This window comes from Apis mellifera, linkage group LG1 (genome assembly GCF_003254395.2).
Source record: "Apis mellifera strain DH4 linkage group LG1, Amel_HAv3.1, whole genome shotgun sequence".
In the NCBI taxonomy this organism is placed as follows: domain Eukaryota; kingdom Metazoa; phylum Arthropoda; class Insecta; order Hymenoptera; family Apidae; genus Apis; species Apis mellifera.
Window position 1 is genome coordinate 4,345,031 of NC_037638.1, and position 20,797 is coordinate 4,365,827.

The 20,797-nt window shown below is 33.6% G+C and overlaps 1 protein-coding gene and 1 long non-coding RNA gene across 3 annotated transcripts in view; one reads left to right on the plus strand and one right to left on the minus strand.

Moving 5' to 3' along the window:
* LOC408618 (furin-like protease 2) overlaps window positions 1–20,797 on the minus strand; it is a 382,021-nt gene that overhangs the window by 352,016 nt on the left and 9,208 nt on the right. For both annotated transcript variants that reach the window (XM_026442677.1, XM_026442676.1), the window contains exon 2: window positions 19,980–20,538. In XM_026442677.1, coding sequence (XP_026298462.1) covers window positions 19,980–20,171 — 192 coding nt within the window. In that variant the 5' untranslated portion in view covers window positions 20,172–20,538. The remainder of the gene's footprint in view (window positions 1–19,979; window positions 20,539–20,797) is intronic.
* LOC113218984 lies at window positions 771–2,766 on the plus strand. The gene is made up of 3 exons (XR_003305307.1): window positions 771–1,889; window positions 1,965–2,202; window positions 2,319–2,766. It is a non-coding gene; the product is annotated as an uncharacterized LOC113218984 (long non-coding RNA).

A 20,797-nucleotide genomic window follows, 5' to 3' on the forward strand; every position in this document is an offset into this window, starting at 1 on the left:
AAATCTTGACACTTGAATCAAACACCATAACATTTTTTTTTTTTTTAATGAAAAGTGAAATGAGTGGTTAAACCATAACCAAAAAATATTATTTAAAAAAAAATATCACTTCGAATCTACGAAAGGAATCGATCCATTTCTGTTACAGATTAAATATTACGCTCGATTAAAAAAAAAAAAGAAAAGAAAATGAGAGAACGGAACGTGTCAGATACCATAACTCGAACGTATTAACGAAGAATTCGCGATTAGCCACGCGTCGAGGAAACAATTCTGGTTACCACGGCGAGGAATAAAAACAATGAGTACGTGACGGAAGTCGGGGTTGGCGAACTATAAGAAAAGGCACTCGGAGCTTTCGAAACGTTTCCACATCGGGTGGATATATATATATATATATATACCGGGGGGCTCCTTTATTCGCGAGTATTCGCAACTTGAATTATTTACCCAAGAAGGCTCCACTGGAGTACGTGCAAACAACGAGAAGACGTGTTTCCACGATCGACTCACGATCCGACGTTTTGGTGGAAAAGAAAATAGGATGTCCGTGAGAAACGGCCACGTTTACGGATGCATGGGATTTCCCTTTCCTTTTACATTCGAGCGAAATATTCCTTTTCCTACGTGAAAAATCCCTCATTATTCCTCTTCGGTTTCCCTTTCTTTCCCCTTTTTTTTTTTCAAATAATACTCGTTTTTCAACAATTTTCATTCTACATATATATATATATGGAATAAAATAAATAATACATTGCATATATTTTTCTCCACGCAACGAATTCTTCTCGTATATTTTTAATGGTGTTTTTTAAATATTCCTTTTCTTTTGAAAACGATCGCCTCTCGAATAACTCACCGTTTATCCATCTTCGTTTTTATATAATAATATAACGTGTATATTTTTAGAGATGTTCCACTTTTCTAGATACGAGCTTCTATTATAATTATACGACTTATACGAAATAAGTAGGACGAATTTTATCGAATCGTTCTATTTGATAAAACGCAAGCAAAGGGGAGGGGGGGGGGGGAATTGTACGAAGATTATACAAGAGTGCAAGAGTGTCTTGCGTGTTTTTATCTCTGGAACAGCTATGTTGGAGCGATGGAAAGTAATATCGAGTAACAGGAAGTAGAGGGGGGAGAGGAGAGGAGGAGGAGGAGGATGGTATTCCTTTTAACAAATGCAATAAAATATGATTCTACATACACGAGGTGTGATATTATATTAGCCATATATGTGTAGATATTGAAACGAGTTCAACGACTTAATACACTTAATATGACCTTAGATTAGAAATATCTAGGTCTTAGTCTACCAATTTGCTGTATGACCAGATAATTATAATATTATGCGTCGCAAGTTTTGTCTCAAGTTTTGAGTTATTATTATTGTCAACACATCACGTTTGCATTTATTTAATTATTATCCATGAATCAATTTTTATAATAAAAAAAAAAAAAGAACGCGAGATAATATTAATATTAGTATCATTTGATTAAACTTCAACGATTCCTAGGGAATTTTTTTTTACAGGGATTTTGAATTGAAGATGAAAAACGAGGTATAATCGATTCTTTTCACTCGGTTCACGTGCAACGATCACTTTCACTTTGTAAAATAGGCTGGCAATAGCTTGAGAGTAGTAGCCTTGAACCACGCAATCCAGTTTTCCTACGAATTATTATATATTGTCCAACAAAATATGAACTCTTGAGCGCATTCTTGAAAAAAGTGACGCTCAATATCTTCGGGGATAACAAAAGTAGTTCCTGGATATCAGAAGAAGTGCAATTTCCTTCGTTGGCAGGAATAAAAGGGTGCAATAAGAGAGGAGGCGAAACATCTCTATTCCAGTGGTTGTCAAACTTTTTTTTCAAACCAGGTAAGATTTCAGAATTTTTAGAATGAATTTCATTCGTTCGTGTTCCACTACTTAAAAAGTAACATTTTATTCCAGTCTTAAATCCCTAATTTGTGATCACAAATTTTGCACGCAACCACGGTTTTACAACGAATTAATATAAAAAATATTTTATTTCCATTATTTTCCTCTAATTAATTGCATACTTTCGTTTAAATGCGACACGGATATCGGTTACCAAAGATCTAGGGAACCCTAGACGGTTTGAGAAACGCTGCTCTATCGGTAACAGCTGAGGGGCAAGATGCCACGGGCCCGGATGAAGGAAGTGAAAGTAATTTTCAGAAACTCGTATACTTACGTATACACACACACACACACACACACACACACACACACACACACACACACACACATGTATATATATATACGTGTGTATTCTGCTCGTAGCAGACCAGTCGAACCGCGGATGCACGCGATAGCTGCGAAACTGCGATGGCGTAGGGGGAAAATGCAAGAACCGTGTTCAACAATTATTCGACTGTACAAGCGTTGCAAAGTCGATAATTGCAAAGTCGCTGACCGAGCTATATAGTTCGAGAAATAAGTGAATTATTAATGGAAGTAACTCCTTCTCTCTCTCCCCCCCCCCTTCCTCGCAAAATGAATTTAAACATCGCTTCTGAGCCATGAAAACGGTAACTATAAACAACATTTGGTGGAATTACAGCGAAATAATTACAGTTTGCGGAATGTTGCTAAAACATTTCCATATATATATATAAATATATATATTGATCGTGTATAACTTTAACAATGGATGAAAGAAATTAGGGATAAATAAAATTAATCCGAGAAGTCATCGAAAGGTATTAAAAAATTAAGTTCAAAATTCATCGAACGAGTTTGAAAGTTTTTTTTTTTAAATTTCTTATTTTCTATCCAACGATAAAATTTAAGAAGATGTTTAAAAATTGATATCCAAAATATTTTTTATTATTTTTATTTAAAAAAAAATAATAAAATATATTTGTAACCGATATATTATAAACATGTTTTTTTCATTATTTATATTTCCATTAATATAATTGAGCGAAGAGTTTGCTTGTCAAATTGTATTTTGCTGCGCGCAGCGCAAACACATACGTACAGAGAGGGAGGGAACGATATAAGAGAAAAATCAGAGTGGCCATCCACTGGTAATCGGAACGGCACCTAAGGATATTGGTTGTAAGGGATATTGCCACTTTATCGATAATGCGACTAAGTCCAATGGCAATCTTAATCCTCAATATCGATTACGATATCGTGGCATAGGCTAACGTAATAACGCAAAGAATCGAGAGAAATTGATTTCTATCGAAAATATTCGGAACAATATGGAGGAAAAATAATTTTCGACACGAGCGCCAGTGTAAAAGCGCAAAATAAAGTAAAAATTGAATCGTCGTAAAAAAAATGTAAAAGCGTTTGAATAGAATGTAGAAATAAAATTTTGTATAATATCTAATACGTGCGAGAGAGTAAATTATTTTTCGTTTGTGAAAAAAAAAAAAAAATCGCAATACGAATCCACGAATCTAAAAATAATTTGTTTTTCAATCCCATTAAATATGTATATATCGTATGTAAATACGTACTCTTTCGTTATAATTGTTGATTTATTGATATTAGAATGTTACACTTTTAGAATTGTTAAGTTCCTTAATTATCTCACATTGGACGCTATAATTAGCAGTACGCGTTTCCATGTATGTAGACGAGATTACAATGCTCTGACGAGATTACACCGTTACATTCATATTGAATTATACACGTGTGAACTATTACACTATCACGCGCACTATAATTAAACCAGCTCGGCAGAATGTTTCTATCTGAAAAGATGAATGATTCATAACAACACAGGGAAAATCTAGGTAGAAAAGATGTTTAAAAAATATAAATGCGTATAATACTCGATATACATATAATGCATTATTATAAACTTGATAAATGCTTTTAATAACATTATATTACATGGAATTAAAAAGGTCGTGTAAACGAGTACAGATTATCTGATTTCAAGCGTGCATAACCGTATCTTTAATTACAATCCAATAATTGTAATAAATTAATCATTGTTCTAATCCCGTAATATTCTCAGCTTTATTGGCTGAAAAATTAACGAAACGCGCAATAGGCTTCAGACACGATCGATGGAGATCTCTGCCGGTAAAGCAGTACTCTTGCTGCCTCGGTAAGCATTTGAAAAATAAGATTTCTACTTTAATCGATCCAGTTTCAATCCTATCTATTCGTTAATTATCCTTGAAACGTGAAAAAGATCTCAATACTATTACGAATCGTCGTATAAAGTTAACGATGGGATTTCTTACTCTTTCTTCCGTACAAATTGTTCTTTATCTGTGCATTGGCACGTCCGCTCGCTTTTACGATACTACATACTTTCCGACTACTACCGTAAACGTAAATTCAAGGACGAGCTCGTCAAGCCTGGGCACCATCGACGATTCGACACTGCCCATACACGGCCGTGTGTTTCGATGGTCGATAAAACCTTCTTGCCTGCAAAATCCAAGCAGGAAACGGTATTAAAATGAATGTTACGATTGTGAAATTTGCCATTTCGAACGGCACGATTGCGACATGGAACGTCGTAGATGTAATTCGACGATCCCCTGAAACATCCTATTTGCAACGATTCGACATCCTGAATGAAAATAGAAATCTCCTATGTCGCGTATTCATGTCTCGTTTATTAATACATCGCGATGATATTAAGCGTGTATAATTTTAGTTTTTTTTTATGGCAATTGTAAAAATTTATAGATGTAACATTTTATACAAATTTATTAGTTTACGCACTGTGCACATACATGTACACGTAAAAGATATATTTAATTACGTTTTATTTCTTCACGGAAGTATGAAATTTCGAAGAATTCGATGTGTGACATTTTATATATATATATATATATATATATATATATATTTCTCAAACAAACGATTTAACAATGTCGCTTTTTCGATCGTTCATTTCGACATTTTAATTTACCACGATTCTACTATTGTACGTGTACAAATAATGGCAAGTAATGCTTGAACGACGATTTATTTAAATGTCAACATAATTTTAAATGCTTATACATTGAAAAAAAAAAAAAGTTTCTAAAATCAAATTATTTATTTATTTTAGTATGTGACGACATCAAAACTGTAATGTATGCAAAGATGAATTTCAAATGGTCGACAATAGAGAAAGAAAAATCTAGAACATTCCAACAAATTTCGTCGATCGTGAAACTCGTTTGGAATCGTAATTCTTCTGGAGACCGGTGATTCCCTTGAATACAATCAACGTAACACTTCTTGAAATTACTATGGTTAACCTGGATTTCGCATACACGTGAACTTCTTTCGCGGACTATACGCGATTTTGTTCCCGGTGGGACAAAACGTCTCATTACGACACTGCTGTTCATGGAAACCCATCAACGAAAGAGAGAGAGAGAGAGAGAGAAATAAAGAAAGAAAAAAAATCACTTGTGAGAGACGAAGAAACACAAATACATAATACTTCGAAATAATTTTAGTATTAAAATTAACTGTCAAACGAAGAAGTAGAAGATATAAGTTATAAATAATTATTAACAATTTCATAAAAAATTTGAACGAGAAAAAAATATACGAAATATGATAAAAATAAAAATTTGGCTTTCTTTGAAACTTATCGTTAAACTTTGGAGGACAACGTGTTAAACAAAGATAAAAAATAATTACCGAAAAAGTTCGAGAAAAGAATATACATCCACAGGCAAGAAAGAAAAAAAGCAAAGGAACGAAACCATCAAAAAAGATATTACAGAGAAGTTGCCCGTCTTCCATACCACAGAGAGAGAGAGAGAAAGAGAAAAAAAGAATAATTCTGAAACACAAACCAGGAAGAACGAACTCGGAAAAGGAACGGAGCAGAGAAAGAAAAAAGATAACGCAACAAGCCAGGTATGAAAAAAGGCGCAAAAAAAGGAAGAACGAGATAAGCGAGAGGGGAGTTCCAGTGAGAAAGAAAGAAACGGGAGATGCCAATAACGAGATGAGCAAGGGGAAGCGGAGGAGGAATGTGAAACGAGGATAGAAGACAGAGGCAGAAATCGAGAGTAGCATAGCTGAAGGATGAAAGAACGAGGAGAAAGTCGGAACGAAGAAGGAACGGAGAGTTGCGGTTAAACTCCTCCTTTTTTTTTTCTTCTATCTTCGTTGCTCCGATATGGGTGTACAACACGAACTCAGTCTCGAACCGGTGAGCAGAGCCGCATCTGTGCAACGGTATATCGGCGGTAAACGGGTTCCGTGAGTTGTGAAGTTACCGGTTTCCACGGAGAACGTATACGGGGCCCTGTTGCGTGAACGATAGGCAACCACGTGATATGACTGCGTTTCTGCACGGGATCCTGGATTCACGGCAAATTTTTCCTCGATGGATCGATGACGTTTGTAACGGCGTTCGTTTAGAGGTTATGTTGCTTTCTATGCAATCGTACGAACGTACGTAAAAGATCTTTTTCGTGAAATTAATAACGGTATGGAATACGATGCCTTTTGGAATCCTTGATTTCGTTAATCTCGATGGATAGACTTTATATATTGCTTCGAAAGTATTTACGCGTATACGTGTGTAGAATAGATTCTGTGTGAAATCAATTCGTAAATATTTACGTGTGAACGTGTGTGTAAGATAGATTCTGTGTGAAATTAATAACGATATAATTTTTTATTTCTTAAATTCTTGATTTTGTTATATATGTCGAAGAATTGGTGATATTCGTAACAGGACTCGCTGTTAGACGTTAGATCAGTTTAGAGGTTATGTTGTCTCGTACGTAGCTATGCGTATGATTGTGAAAATTTTTTTGTGAAATTGATAACGATATGCAATATGATATCTTTTGGAATCGTTGATTTTATTATTTTACCGTAAAATAATTGAAAATATATTGGGTATAGAAATTATTTCGGTCTGTTTTTGGAATATTAAAAAGTTTATTCGAAGAGTGATTATGCAATTTTTATTCTCTGAAATATTCACTATTATTTTTTGATAGAAATTAGTTTATTATTCATAATTAAATATTAAAACAATACATTGTATATACGTGCATACATGTATAACGATGTTAATTTTAGTAAGAGAGAAATAATACAGATAGCGCTTTTAATCGTCGACGCGATGTTCCATAATACATGTAAAGTCATATTTTCATGAAACAGAACCAAAGACGTTTAACCGAAGATTTCTTCCATAAATAAAATATTTGAATAAAATAAATTGAATAATAATAATAAGTAAATTTATATCTTTGAAAGAATATAACTTCAATAGCGCGAAGAAAATGGGAAAATAAATTACAAACATCGTAAAAATGGAAGTTTTTCGAAGAATATATCCGAAGCATAACACTTTTTACAATTTCAAAAATAAAAAAGAAAGGGAAAAAGGAGAATAAAAATATCGAAACATTCAGAATAGTTTTATTCTACTATTGGTTTAAAAAATATTGCAAAACTTTCGTTTCCAATATTTCGTTTCCGCAAACTGTAGCAAATACTGGGTAATATTGATATCGACGCAGTCCACAAGCTGTTCGAGAATTTTCCCTCGATAAAATCGTGGTATAACATGATTCCTCGATTTTACAGTGGAAAGCGTAACGACATTATTTTTAAGTGCATCACGCAATTTCACGATATTACAGTTGAAGAAATGTACGTGTTATATATTTAAATTGCAATACTGTACTTCAATGTATATATATCTAATAAAATTTCTAAATTCTTTTGAATTTTCTAATTATATCGCATTTAATAAATCGAATGAATAAATAATCTTTGGTGAAAGATGTTGCAAATATTCGAATATATTCCGAATATTAAATTAATATACATCGCATAGCAAAGATCATTGATAACTACCGAATTAATGACTACGTAATTAGTGTAAAAGATGAAATTTAATATTCCGAGAAAAAAAAAACTTAATAAACTTATATCTCTAGATTTTATTTCTTATAAAAGAAGAATTTTACGTTTCAAGATAAAAAAAAATGCACTTATTAAATAAACATGAATTAATGAAATATTTATATATACATTTTTACAATTGAATACGAAGAATAGCAAAAATTTCTATCCACGTTATATTCAGGAAATTTTTAGAAAATTGTTCCTGAATCAAAATTATAATTAACGTAATTAAAGCCAACAACGAGCAAACGTACATTATAAAAATTATCTCTATAGGAAAAAAAATATTCACTACTTGTAAAATTAATAATAATCCATTTCGAATCGAAGATAATCTAAATTATCGACCGAGATTAAAAATTCATTCATTCAACAAGCAAACGTACATTATAAAAATTATCTCTATAGGAAAAAAAATATTCACTACTTGAATTAAAATTATTAATAATTAATAATTATGAATTAAAATTATTATTATTAATATTTATTAATAATTATTAAAATTAATAATAATCCATTTCAATCGAAGATAATCTAAATTATCGACCGAGATTAAAATTTCATTAATTCAACAAGTAAACTTACATTATAAAAATTATTTCTATAAAAAAAAAAAATATTCACTAAAATTAATAATAATCCATTTCAAAGAAGAAAATAATCTATATCGACCGAGAATTATTATTCATTCACTCAACAAACAAAAGCAAAAAAAATAATTTTTATAAAAATTATAAAAATTATCGATCGAGATTAAAAATTCATTTTTGAAAATCACGATATATACACGTTTCATCATCCAAGCTTAACCTGACTCTGCCGTTAATTCGCGAGGAACGTAAATGAGATTCATTGGAACAGACGGTGAGAGAGAGAGAGAGAGAGAGAGAATCGAAAGTCGGCGGGAAATTCAAATGGAAGCGGGGAATATTTCCACGCGAGGAGATACGCAGACAGTGGAGGGAAACTGATTTTCCTCGGTCTGTCGGGGTGAAACGATTCGCGGAAATTGTCGAGGAGGCATAAATCCCACATCCACGAGGAAGAAAGTGGAACACCTTCTTCCTTCCAACGGGATGAAATAAAAACATTTTTCAACATGCTCGACTTTCTACGAGCATCGACACCGGGCCCCAGACCGGTCGACTGGAAAATATAAATCACCACTTCCCGATCCCGATTCTCCTCTTTTTCTTCTTATCGAAAATTTTCGTTCCCAGAACAGAGGACAGGAACGAGGATCGCGCGAGACAGGAATGTACAATGTGTGGAGGAGGGGGGGGGGGAATACGAATTATTCGATCAACGAGATAATCCATGTCCCCCGCCTCGCCTCGCCTCTTCTCGTGCTTTCTTTCGACGATGCGTAAAGAGGGATTCTAAAAAAGATCCGACGGAAGAATCTTTGGGAATTTGAGAATTCGATTACAGAGAGGAAGTGTAACAATTTAGTAGTGTAAGTTTGAAAGCATAATTGCGATAATCCTTGGAGGTTATCTGGGCTGGTGAGGAAGTGGAAAGATCGAGAATCCAGAGATTCTCGTGATAAGATCGTTGCTGTTGGAAACCGGCCTTGTTTAATGACTTCTTCTAACCTGAAACATGATATATCGAATAAAATAAGGATTTACGATTCGAACAAATTAAACTCGGGTATATAATATAGTTTACGAGCAATTTAATTTTGCAATTGCAATATTAAAGCAAGATTGACACAAAATGATTCATCGTTCACGATTTCTAGAATCACATTTTTCCATTTCTTATCGAATTTTATAATATTTTTGTACACGGTTATAACAGATTTCGTATCAACGACAAGCGTGATAAGTATTTTTAGTAACGCTCAATTCCACGATTTCTTAACAAAGTTGTATCGTATCGTATATTTTCTTTCTTCGTACACGGTTGCGTAATCGTAAAACTTAAATGTAAATATCAATATCGATGTTATCAATTATCGAGTCGCATTCTCCGACCTCACGAGGGTCATCGTTGTTAGATCTTATGGGGCTTGAGAGGTCGCGCCTATCATGTTCCAAAATACGAGAGAGTCGTTTCTTTCCACTTCAATGTGGCGCTTCTCGCGCCATCTACGATAAACTCGTGGAAAAAGAGAAGAAAGAAATTTCATACATCTGGAATTAAATTTCCTCGTATCGTTTCTTCGTTTTTCCCCCTCTAAATACAAAAGTCGAATATTTGTTCGAACAACAATGACGAACGTTGTTAAACGGCGGTGGATATAAACTTAAACATCACCTCTTTTCGAGCGAAATTCAATAGTTGGGAATAGCATTACTCACGGGATAACCCAATAAGCCGAAGTGCGGGGCTGTTTCGCGTCGGGAGATAGACGCGAAGTGCACAACCGTTGCGAAACAGTTTCTTCGAGTCGAGTTTTAAAGGAAAAGAAAACGAAGGAGGAGACAAGAAGGAGAGCAATATTCCAGCGTCCATTTCAAAGACTGAAAATATCGGTAAAATATTATAAAAAATTGCATCTTTTTTTCTTTCAACGTAATCTTAACCTTACTTTTGTCGTATCGTGTAATGTAACGTAACGTGGAAGAGAATAATACATAGGATATCTTTGGAGACTTTAAAGAAAAATGATTAAAAATTGCTCGTGAATAAATAAATCTCTAGCATTTTTGTACATTCACTTTTGCGTATTTATTTTGACTTTTAACCTCTCCAACGCCCTCTACAAACACCATTTCCATTACGTATCGACTTCGATCACGACTTAACCCTTTAGAATATACTAGGTTAGAAAATGTCTCGCCTTTCCTTTATATGCATAATATATATTTCAACCTGTCTTGAAAAATTGAAATAGTTACAAACATATAGCTTACATATACGATTAAACGTGATAATTTAATTTACTTTTTAATTTCGTCCATACCTTTAACCAATTCAAATAATTTTCACTAAAATTTCATTAAAATTTTGCAACTTCTTTTTACTCTAGAAAAGGAAATAAAAGATGATCGATAATTTCTTCAAGACACACAAGAGCAAATTCTACGCGTTTCTCCCCCCCCAAAGAAGATACGAAAATGAATAGACGAGAAGACATTTCTCCTCGATTCTGCCATGTTGCGCGAACGGTGCAAAGTCTGTACAAATACAAACAACGTATGCGCAAGATAGTTGGGCGGCACCCACACGTGAGAAAGAGCATTGCGCGAAATCCTTTCTCTCGTTGAGGCCTCGCCTTAATATTGCGTCCACACCGGTGAACTTTTGTGGAGCGAGACAACTCGCGCGGCCGCCCTATATACCCGATCAAAACACGTTTAAATCGATCCCCCCACCATTCCACCGGTGATTGTATCCGCCAGAGCTCGAGAGAACCGCGTCTTTTTTTGCCCGAGGGACAAAGAAGGAGAAGTAGAATCGAAGGTAAGAGGCGAACTTCCTTCTCGTAGAAGCGAGGTTTCTGCGGATAATCGCGTCTCCCTGTTATTGTAAAAATCCTTCGTTCTGTCTTTTCTTTTCTTTTTTTCCCCCTGTACGATTACAACGTATTTATTTATATATTTATCGTTTTCGTAACGTGATATATTATTGAAAAGTTGGTGAAATATTTTTTTGTATTTTTTGAAATTATTGTAAAAATTTTCTTTCTTTTTTTTTTTTTTTATACATTCGATATTAATCGCTCGATTTCATTTATTTGATATACCATTGCAGATGAAAAATCGAAATGTTTTTTCTTTCCTCGCATTAACGTTGCAGATATTTTTCACATCAGACGTTGATTGTATTGTAAATACAATCGTGCCTTTCGAGTTATTATATAATGATTCTTTTGTCTTTTTTTCTTCCTTGTATATTTGCTTATTGACGATTTCACGTATTTATTTGGTTTTGTGAAATATTTTTGCTGTAAAATATTACAAAAAAGTTGATGGAATGTTTTTTTCTTCTTTTTTTTTTTTTTTTGCTTTTCGATATTGATAACATTCCAGATATTTTCCACGTCAGACGTTGAGGCACCGTCTGACCAGATAATTGTGTCTCTCGTTGCCTCTGTTATTGTAAAAATCTCTCGTTTTTTTTTTTTGCTCATTTTGCAATTGCACGATTTCACGTGATTGCGAATTAAAAAATTAGCTAAATATTTTTTTCCCCCTTTCCTTATATCAACATTAAATATTTTTTATCTCAATCTTAATGTCTTTTCTCGTTCTTATAAAAATTTTCTCTTTCTCTTCTTTTTTTTTTATATTTGATATAATTGCACGTATTTATTTCCTTTCATATTGGAAAAAAAAAAAAAATATTCGTTTCTTTGATCCCTCTTGTTTCTCTCTCTGTCTCTAATTTCGTCACGTGACATTACTGACGGATGAAAAGTTGATAGAATAATTTCTCTACCGATAATAATTCCATTAATAATCCAAATTTCACAATTGCTTATCATTATCTCGTGCAATACGACAGTTTCGTCGAGTAAATTTGTTCTTCGATCGTTTTTGATCAACAAGTTTGACCATCTTTTTAAAAAACTTCAACAAAAAGCAGGAATAATCAATTCGAAAACATAACCTTTTTCCTTCCCGTCTTCGCCGTTTCACGAGTTGTGGCGCAACGATCGGTTAAATTTCAAATATGGCCGATCCGTCGAACGTCGAAGATTCTTTCTTTTTCTTCAAAGAAAACGTGAGATTAAACAAAATATCAATTGGAAGCAATCAAGAAATATCTTTTATCCATCATTTCGATTCTATTTCTCGTATTAATTCTTTCGATTGGAGATCGAGATTTTATCGAGGGCAAGTATATATATACATATATATCCATACATACGTGCTTTGTTTCTCAAACGAAAGCTTGGAAAGAAAGGAAAATTTGCATGAAGTATCGATGCATCCGACTTCCATAATATATACTATCTCCTCTTACTTGTTTATAGAAATCTGATAATTTATGCTTTCAAGATTGAAAGGAAGTAATTGTGTGAGACAAGGAACTCGATAACGAGGGGGGAGGAGAGTCAAAGGGAGTAGGTCTGTCATTCGCAATTTGATGTAAATTGAACCGTTTGTTTAATCGTGGAATGAAAAAAAAAAGAAAAGAGAGTTTGAATACGAAAAGAAGAATTTTATTTCCATCCTTTTTTCTTTCGTTCGCTTGATTGATACGATTCTAAAGGCAATAGATAATACGTGGATTAAATGAGAATTAAAAGGTGACTAAAAAAGTGCGAAAATGAAATTTTTATTAACACGTACAACAAGTAAAGTGAAACTTTGTTTATTTGTATCACTTGTTTGTACTTTGTGCATTTTCTTTTCTTTTTTATCTATCTAGTGTGTATATATGTATATATTTAATAACAGATTTAAATTTTCCATAAACCCGACAAATATCCGGTCTAATTATAAGTTACACGATAAACTTGGCGATAAGATAAAGTTTAAAAAAAATGAAGAAAAAAATATCTTACTAATAGTCTGCGTTTTTTATTTCCAGATAATTGATTATTCGCTCGATTCGTCGTACAATTTTTTTTTTGTACAATTGTACAATTCTTCGTTAAGAAAAATTCGATTAAACACGAGTCCATGTTTAAATCTAATAAATCGATAATTTTATCGAGTAATAAAAATTCCAATTGGAAAAATTCGTAAGTAAAAAAAAAAAACAAATTTCTCTTTTCAATCGTTTAGCTTCGATTCGATTGATTTTTTTTATTTTTTATTATTGTTTTTTTTTTTTTTTTTTCAATAAATCGATCTATCACGATCACGTAACAAACATATACGATACGAATCACGGCGGTATGAGAAATCGTAACGGTATCGGAGGCAAAGACAAACGATCCGAAAAACGTTAAAAAGCAGGAACCGATATCGTCCATGTCCCAGAAGAGTCGTCAATCGTCGAAACTCGAACTGACCTCGAAACTGCGTGAAATAAATATGTGGCGAGGATAGAGAGAGAGAGAAAGAGACAGACAGAGAGAGAAGGAAGGAAAAAAGTGAGTCGAATCGGTGACGATAAAATGTGACGAAATTTCACGCGCGAGGAGCCACGTTCGAAACGCGATCAAAGAAGCCTACTATGTTCGATTATATATAGCTTTCGCCATTTTTTTTTTTTTATCGAGCCGATCATTAGAGCAGCATCGAACGATTAAAGTGATTTTTAATTTTGAAAGTTAAAATCGCGAGATGGAGGGAACGAAACGAGAGTGTTCGATCTCGTTGTTAAAAATATGTAATTGTGGAAATTAATAAAATTGTAGAGATAAAAAATTTGATTTTTTTTTTATTTCATATTTTGATATGGAATATAAAAGTTTCAAAATTATGTACATATGTAATTAACGGATTATTTAATTGGAATTAATTTAAAAAAAAAATCTAATCTCGAAATATTCAAAACAATCATCTTAAACTCATTTGATTAAATTTAAGACGATTGTTTTGAATTTTAATTTTTAATTTTTTTTGAGTGGAAAAGGAAAATTTTTATCTTATTTTCAGTTTACAGGAAACTATGAACTATTTCTGATTAATTCGGAATATCGAATCAATTTTTTCTCAGCCTCGAATAGGAGCACTGCAAAAAAATTGAGCAGAAATTTAATCGAAAGTGAATCGTGCGATAAGAAATTTTTCTTGTGGAACCATTTTTTTGCCGGGAAAAAAAAAACGTGACGAGTGTGAAGAGTTCATTGTACCAACTCGACTCGACTGCATGTATTTATGCACCATAGAAAGAATTCGTTCCTCCATTCAAATATCACGGTTATATCAGTTTAAATCTTAAAATTTTCCAAAAATTCACATGTTACGAGAGAAACAATTTCTCATTCTTTTGCGATATTCTTGCAAAAGAATTAAAATCTTAATTTATTTGCAAATTAGAAAAAACATTCGAGAAGTAAAAGAGGAAAATATAAAACTCGAAAGGAAATTGCAAAAATATCCGCCCAAAGCTTCGAAAACGCGAGATACACCGTGTATTGTATTATTATTATTCGCGCAGAGGAGAGAGAACTTCGAAGGAGATTTTTCAGGATTCGTGTGAACGGCATCTCCACGGTGGAGAGGAAACTTTTCAGGAGGGGAATCAAGGAGGGGAAGGGACGTGGCAACGATCGCCATGCATTTGCCAGAAACAGGTAATAAACTTCCGTCTCATGACGCGTTTACGTTCCAACCGACACGCCATTCCCCTCCGCCATTTTTCCCTCCTCGATATTCCACCGCCTTCCCCTTCCCTCTCCACCCGACTCTTCTTTATCATCCAAACCTATCGTTCCATCGCGAGAAGATCGATGTTGAAAAAGTAACTGGTTAAAAATTTCGAATAAGATTAATCAATTAAAGCTATTGAATTGAACATTCATCGTATAAATATGTTATATATAATTATTGGTATATATAATTGATCAGGTTGTTCACATAACCTACAATTATTTTCGACTATTATTGTTACGTTTCGAACGATAGATTATCGAAGTAACTTAACCAAATATATAATTTTACTCGTGATTTTGGATTGTTTATTTAAATTTTGCGCGACAAAAGAAGAGAGGATGCTTTAAAGGATCGAGTATATCCGTTTCGAAGATGGAAAGTTCGTTTATCCGCGCATGTCGCGCGAAACGGTTAATAGTAGGTCCGAGACGTGTCGTGGAGGAAGCGTGTATGGGAGAAGAGAGGGGATGACGCGTCCGCCTTTCTCAGATGGAAAGTTTGGCGTTTATCTGCGCATGGGCGAAGGAGTTGATAGTTGGATAGGGAACTGTGAATTTGTAACTAAGTCTTTGTTGCTAAGATGGAGGGAAATGGATTGTTGGACTATTTTTCTTTTTCTTTTTTTTTTTGAAAAGTTACGTTGAAGTTAATAGAGACACGTGGTACGGTTATGCGAAAGAGTATATAAATTAATACTCAGATGTGTGAATATATATAATTCATATATATATATATATATATATATATATTGAACTTCTATGCGAAGAGGATGGTGGAAAAGGAGAGAGAGAGAGAAAGAAGGATGCTCTAAGGTATGTTTCTGATAAAGATGGAAAGTTTCAGAAGATTTGTTGGTATATAAGTGAACAAGATGATGAGAAAGAAGGAATGCTCTAAAGCATTTTGGTGTTTCTGAGATGAAAGGTTTAGAATTATTTGTTTATTTATACAATTAATAATTAATCTCAAATATATAAATAAGTGAATATCTGTGAAGATAGAACAAGATGGAAAACAGAAAGAATGCTCTAAGTGACATATGATATCCTATGATGTAAACAAGATGATGAAAAATAGAAAGAAAGAAGAGATAAACATAGAAACTCTAAGATGTTTCTATGTTTCTGGAAAGTTTGGTATGGAGATTTGTTGATAATTAGTCTCAAATGTGTATAAGTGAATGTGTATCAGTTTATATTTCAATAGAATTGAAATAAGTCACATCATTGCATTGTGACGCAATTTTTTTTTTTTTTTTTTAAATTCCATTCCTAGAAACCTAGTTAGTTCGTTCATCCCGCTTCCAGCGATTTTCACCATGGTCATGATCTTGAAACATAAAAACGGACTTGGTTAGAACAGACTGGTTAGAAAGTTAAATAAACGTACGTTTTTACTTTATAGAATATTAATCCTTCAAAACAAGCATATCCTCGTTTCCTGACTCGCGATATAATATAACTTTCCAATTTAAATAACATTTCATTTTCACAAGCGCAATTATTCTTCTTCACCTTCGATAATAACCTAAACGCCACGTTCCAATATTTTTTTGAATCCTATTCAAAAGCATTCTTTGTTCTTTAAAATTAATAAAACATTTTTTGATTTTATACAAAAATTGAATTATCGAGGGATGAAAAAATTGATGATGGATAAAGAAGGGCGAAGACAGAGGGGGGGGTGCAAATTCGTAATCCCCCCTCCTTTTCTTTTATCTTCCGTTTTTCGATGGTAACAAAGGTCGAAAATTAGCACGAAAGAAAGCACGAAATATCTCCCCGGACGGTTGACACAATGAAATTTTCACCTGCGCGCGGCGCACACTGAACGGTGGAGGGGAGGGGAGGAGGGAGAGGGGAGGGAATGTTTCGCGCGGTTGCATAAAAATACAACACCGCGGAACGGACGGAATGGAAACGGGCACACGAATTCACAAAAGCCTGTGGGATCAGGAATGCGGATCGTGAAACTTGTACTACGCTAAAACGTGATTTATAGTTTTACGATCATGAGACTTTTTAGAGGTGGCGATAACCGTTCTGGTTGGGCGCGAGTTGTAAAAATTTTTCGATGGCGGCCGCCCGTGATCGTGAATGGTGGTGGAATTTTTTCTTTTTTTTTTTTTTTTTTTTTTTTCTTGAAAAATTCATGGAAATCGCCTTTGCAATCGATACTGGCGATCCTCCCTTCCTCTACTCGTATTAGATACTAGAATCCTTTTTTGGGTTTGAAATTGGAATATTTACTCGTACGTTTAATCTAAAAGTTAATTTCAAAGGTATTTTTTTCGATATTTAAATTATTCGTGAAAAATATAATTGTCTCGCGATAAAAAAAAATATTTATCAACGCACGAGAAAAAAATGTAAGATGAAAACGAATTACGCTGTTCCCATATACACATTTGCCAAATTTAACTATTAGTAACGAGAATTAATCAGGTAATGGAACTTATAGTTTATAGCGATTTAGTACAATTCCGTTTAAATAGTACTATTTTAAACGTTAATTTAGTTAATGCACCCAATTAGTGTCCTTCCCTTGGAATAATTATCGTCACAAGTTTTTATGTCCTCGCCCTATCCGCTCCATTTAGCAAACTGATGTCTGCCTCGAACTAATTCAAAGTTTGAAGTTGCTGCTCGCGTTCCGTCGGTCGATGTAACTTACAGAATTCGCGATAGTTTTGGTTTCGTGGGAATTTTATAGGCGAAGCTTAACTGACAACTTTATTTCATCCTGTTTCGAACGTTCGAGAGAATTTCTCTTGACGAACATTCCGTAAAATTTGTATTCGGTTGCCTCGGTTGGTAAGGAAGATATCGTAATTAACAGAGTAATCCTCAAAATTGAATATTTTCTAATAATTTTTCCTCTTTTTTTTTTTAATATTACATATCATATAAATCCCTCAAGTTATTTCAATATTGAAAAGTTTTAAATATTTTGGATTCGTAGAAATTTTTTATTCGTAACATTGATATCTCGGCGGCCATTAATCGGTAATTACAGTTTGGTGGTCAAGGTTAATATATCTTGGAACACCGATGAGCCAAGTCTTTGCAAACTGTCCTTATTAATTCCTCCCTTGAGTCTATTTAAACTCTATTACAATAACTACTTTGGAATAATAGCTTCTGACTAGAATACATTCTGAATAACTCGAATCGAGCGAGCTTTTATACAACGTGTTCCGCCATGTTTGCGAATAACTGTCTGCGACTACTCTATCGGTAAAGCAATTTATGAATAAGATAATAAGCAATTGTAAAAATTCATAATCAAGCATAATATTAATTCTTTAGTTGTAAATATCAAATTGCATTCATAATAGAGGTAATTTTGCTTCTTAATTTTCTTAACCTTATATTATTTTATTTAAGTTTTCCCGGAAAGAGGTTAGATTTAATCTTAGGTTAGAAATAATCTTTCCCAATTTTATTTTTAATTGAAATTAATTTATCCAAAAATTGCCATTTCATTTTTAGTCCTCGTTTAATTTTTCTCTTCTATTTTTATATTTGTCCGTTATATGAATAATCCGCTTAATGCAGAAAATAAAAAATTGAATAACTATTACGTAGATAATTTTAATAATAAATTGTTGAAATACAATTAATATATCGTGATATAACTTGATTTTTTTCATTGCCTCACGCGAAACGTGAAAGAAACCGAGATAAAAAAAAATGCGAAACCGGTATCCGTGAAAAAAACTTGTTTTTTATCTCATCAGCTGTAACGCGTAGCTATCGAAAATACTTTTAACTATGAAATGATTGTGTCCCGTAAGTGTCCTTGATACCCATGATAAAATGAAAATTAAACACGCGAAAAACCGGGGAAAAACCTGTTATCAAAACTGTGTTAATCGAAGCGATAAATTTTTATAACGAATTACGAGCGATTACAAGTATAACGGATTGGACACGCACGAGCAATCTCTTGCTTGAATTATGTTGTTAATGAAGGACTATTGAACCAAAGTGACTGGAAACGGATGATCAAGATAAAACTTCTTGTAGTACTCGATTATTAATCATTTATGATAAATGCGAGTAATCGAATAATAAATGCGATATAAAAATGCGAAAGTATACTTGTAAAAATGAATTTTACGAAACGAAAATATGGTATTAAATCGAGAATTAAATTGTACGCCTTTCATTCCTCCGTATAATTTAAATTTTATTTGCTCGTGATAGATAAAAATTATATTGCTGTTTAATATGTTTATAATTTGAGATCAACGAACTAATAATGATTATTAAAATCACTTTTTTAATTTCAATATAACGATACTTTAAATAGAACGTAACAATAATGATAATTAAAATGAAATAAAATTCAAAAAATAATGAAAGATAGCATTCGACTTGCATTGCACCGAGTAAAATTGAAATACGTTACTTATAATTATTTAATTAAATATATCATCGATTGTCATCAGTTTGCCTACATAAAATTAAACTGTTTACTTGACTGGATAAATAAATCTCATTTATTGATTTCTTCTTTTTTTATATCACTTTTTTTCATCGTTTTGATACCTAGAATCTAATTTCTATATACAATTATAATAAGGTTAGCTTCGTACAGAATTGTCCCTTGACACGAGTATTCGAATTTCGGATTAGATCGGGAAACTTCGGCCAAAGTCGGATCCGCTTGATACCGAATCTTCCCGACTCGACCCGAAGCCGTACGACAGTACGAAATACAAACAATTTCTATATCATCCCAATAATAACGTCTATCCGCAATAATAACGTTAACTTTCAAATTCCATAACGTTACAAAAGATGAACTATAAGTACAATCAACTATATAAGTAAATGAAAGAAAAATAATCAAAACTCACCTGTCCATAATTGTCGAATCCGTACTTGGCAGCGATCTCCGCGGCAGCGTCCGGTCCATCTGGCACGTGGACTGCGAACTGATTGGTGAAGATCGGCGTTGATCGCGGTCGTGGCCCAGGTTCCGACTTTACCAACAGAGCACCGATCAACATCACTAGTAACACGCACAACGAATCCGCTTGAACGATCATCTCGTCGACTTCCAAACGGACGAGATACTATCTTCCAAAATATCGTTACGCGTAATTTTTCCACCCGTTCAACCCGAGATTCACGACCGAAACGAATTTTCAAACGTCGTAGACACGGTACGACGGGGAAAACACGAAATCGAAGGTTAATGTTCCCGTGAAAACCGGCGGGAATCGCGAATCTTCATCTAATTTCCGTATACCATCGTAAACGTTACGACGCATCCGAACGACACGAAGGGGGAGGAGTGAAAAAGAAAATAAAACGACTGATACGGTGACGAGATCGCTCGCGATACGCGACACGACACTCGCGGAAACGATTTCACGATTTTTTTTGCGATCAGCTGGAGAAGGGGAATCTTGTCTGCAACAGAAAAAGAGAAAAAAAAATTACAATGATTGGAGGGGAGAAAAAAAAAAAAAAGAAAAACGTTAGTTGTCCGGTCACGATGCTGGAAGGATATCACGAAGGGATCCTTGCAGTGTGATGATATTAATTATCGCGGAGAGAATTTTTCACGCTCTCTGGACACGCATTCTAGAATTTATTTCGATTTCGCCCGTGGTCATGTATTCGACCTTTTTAATCTTTTCCTCTATTCTATTTTTTTTCCATTATATAC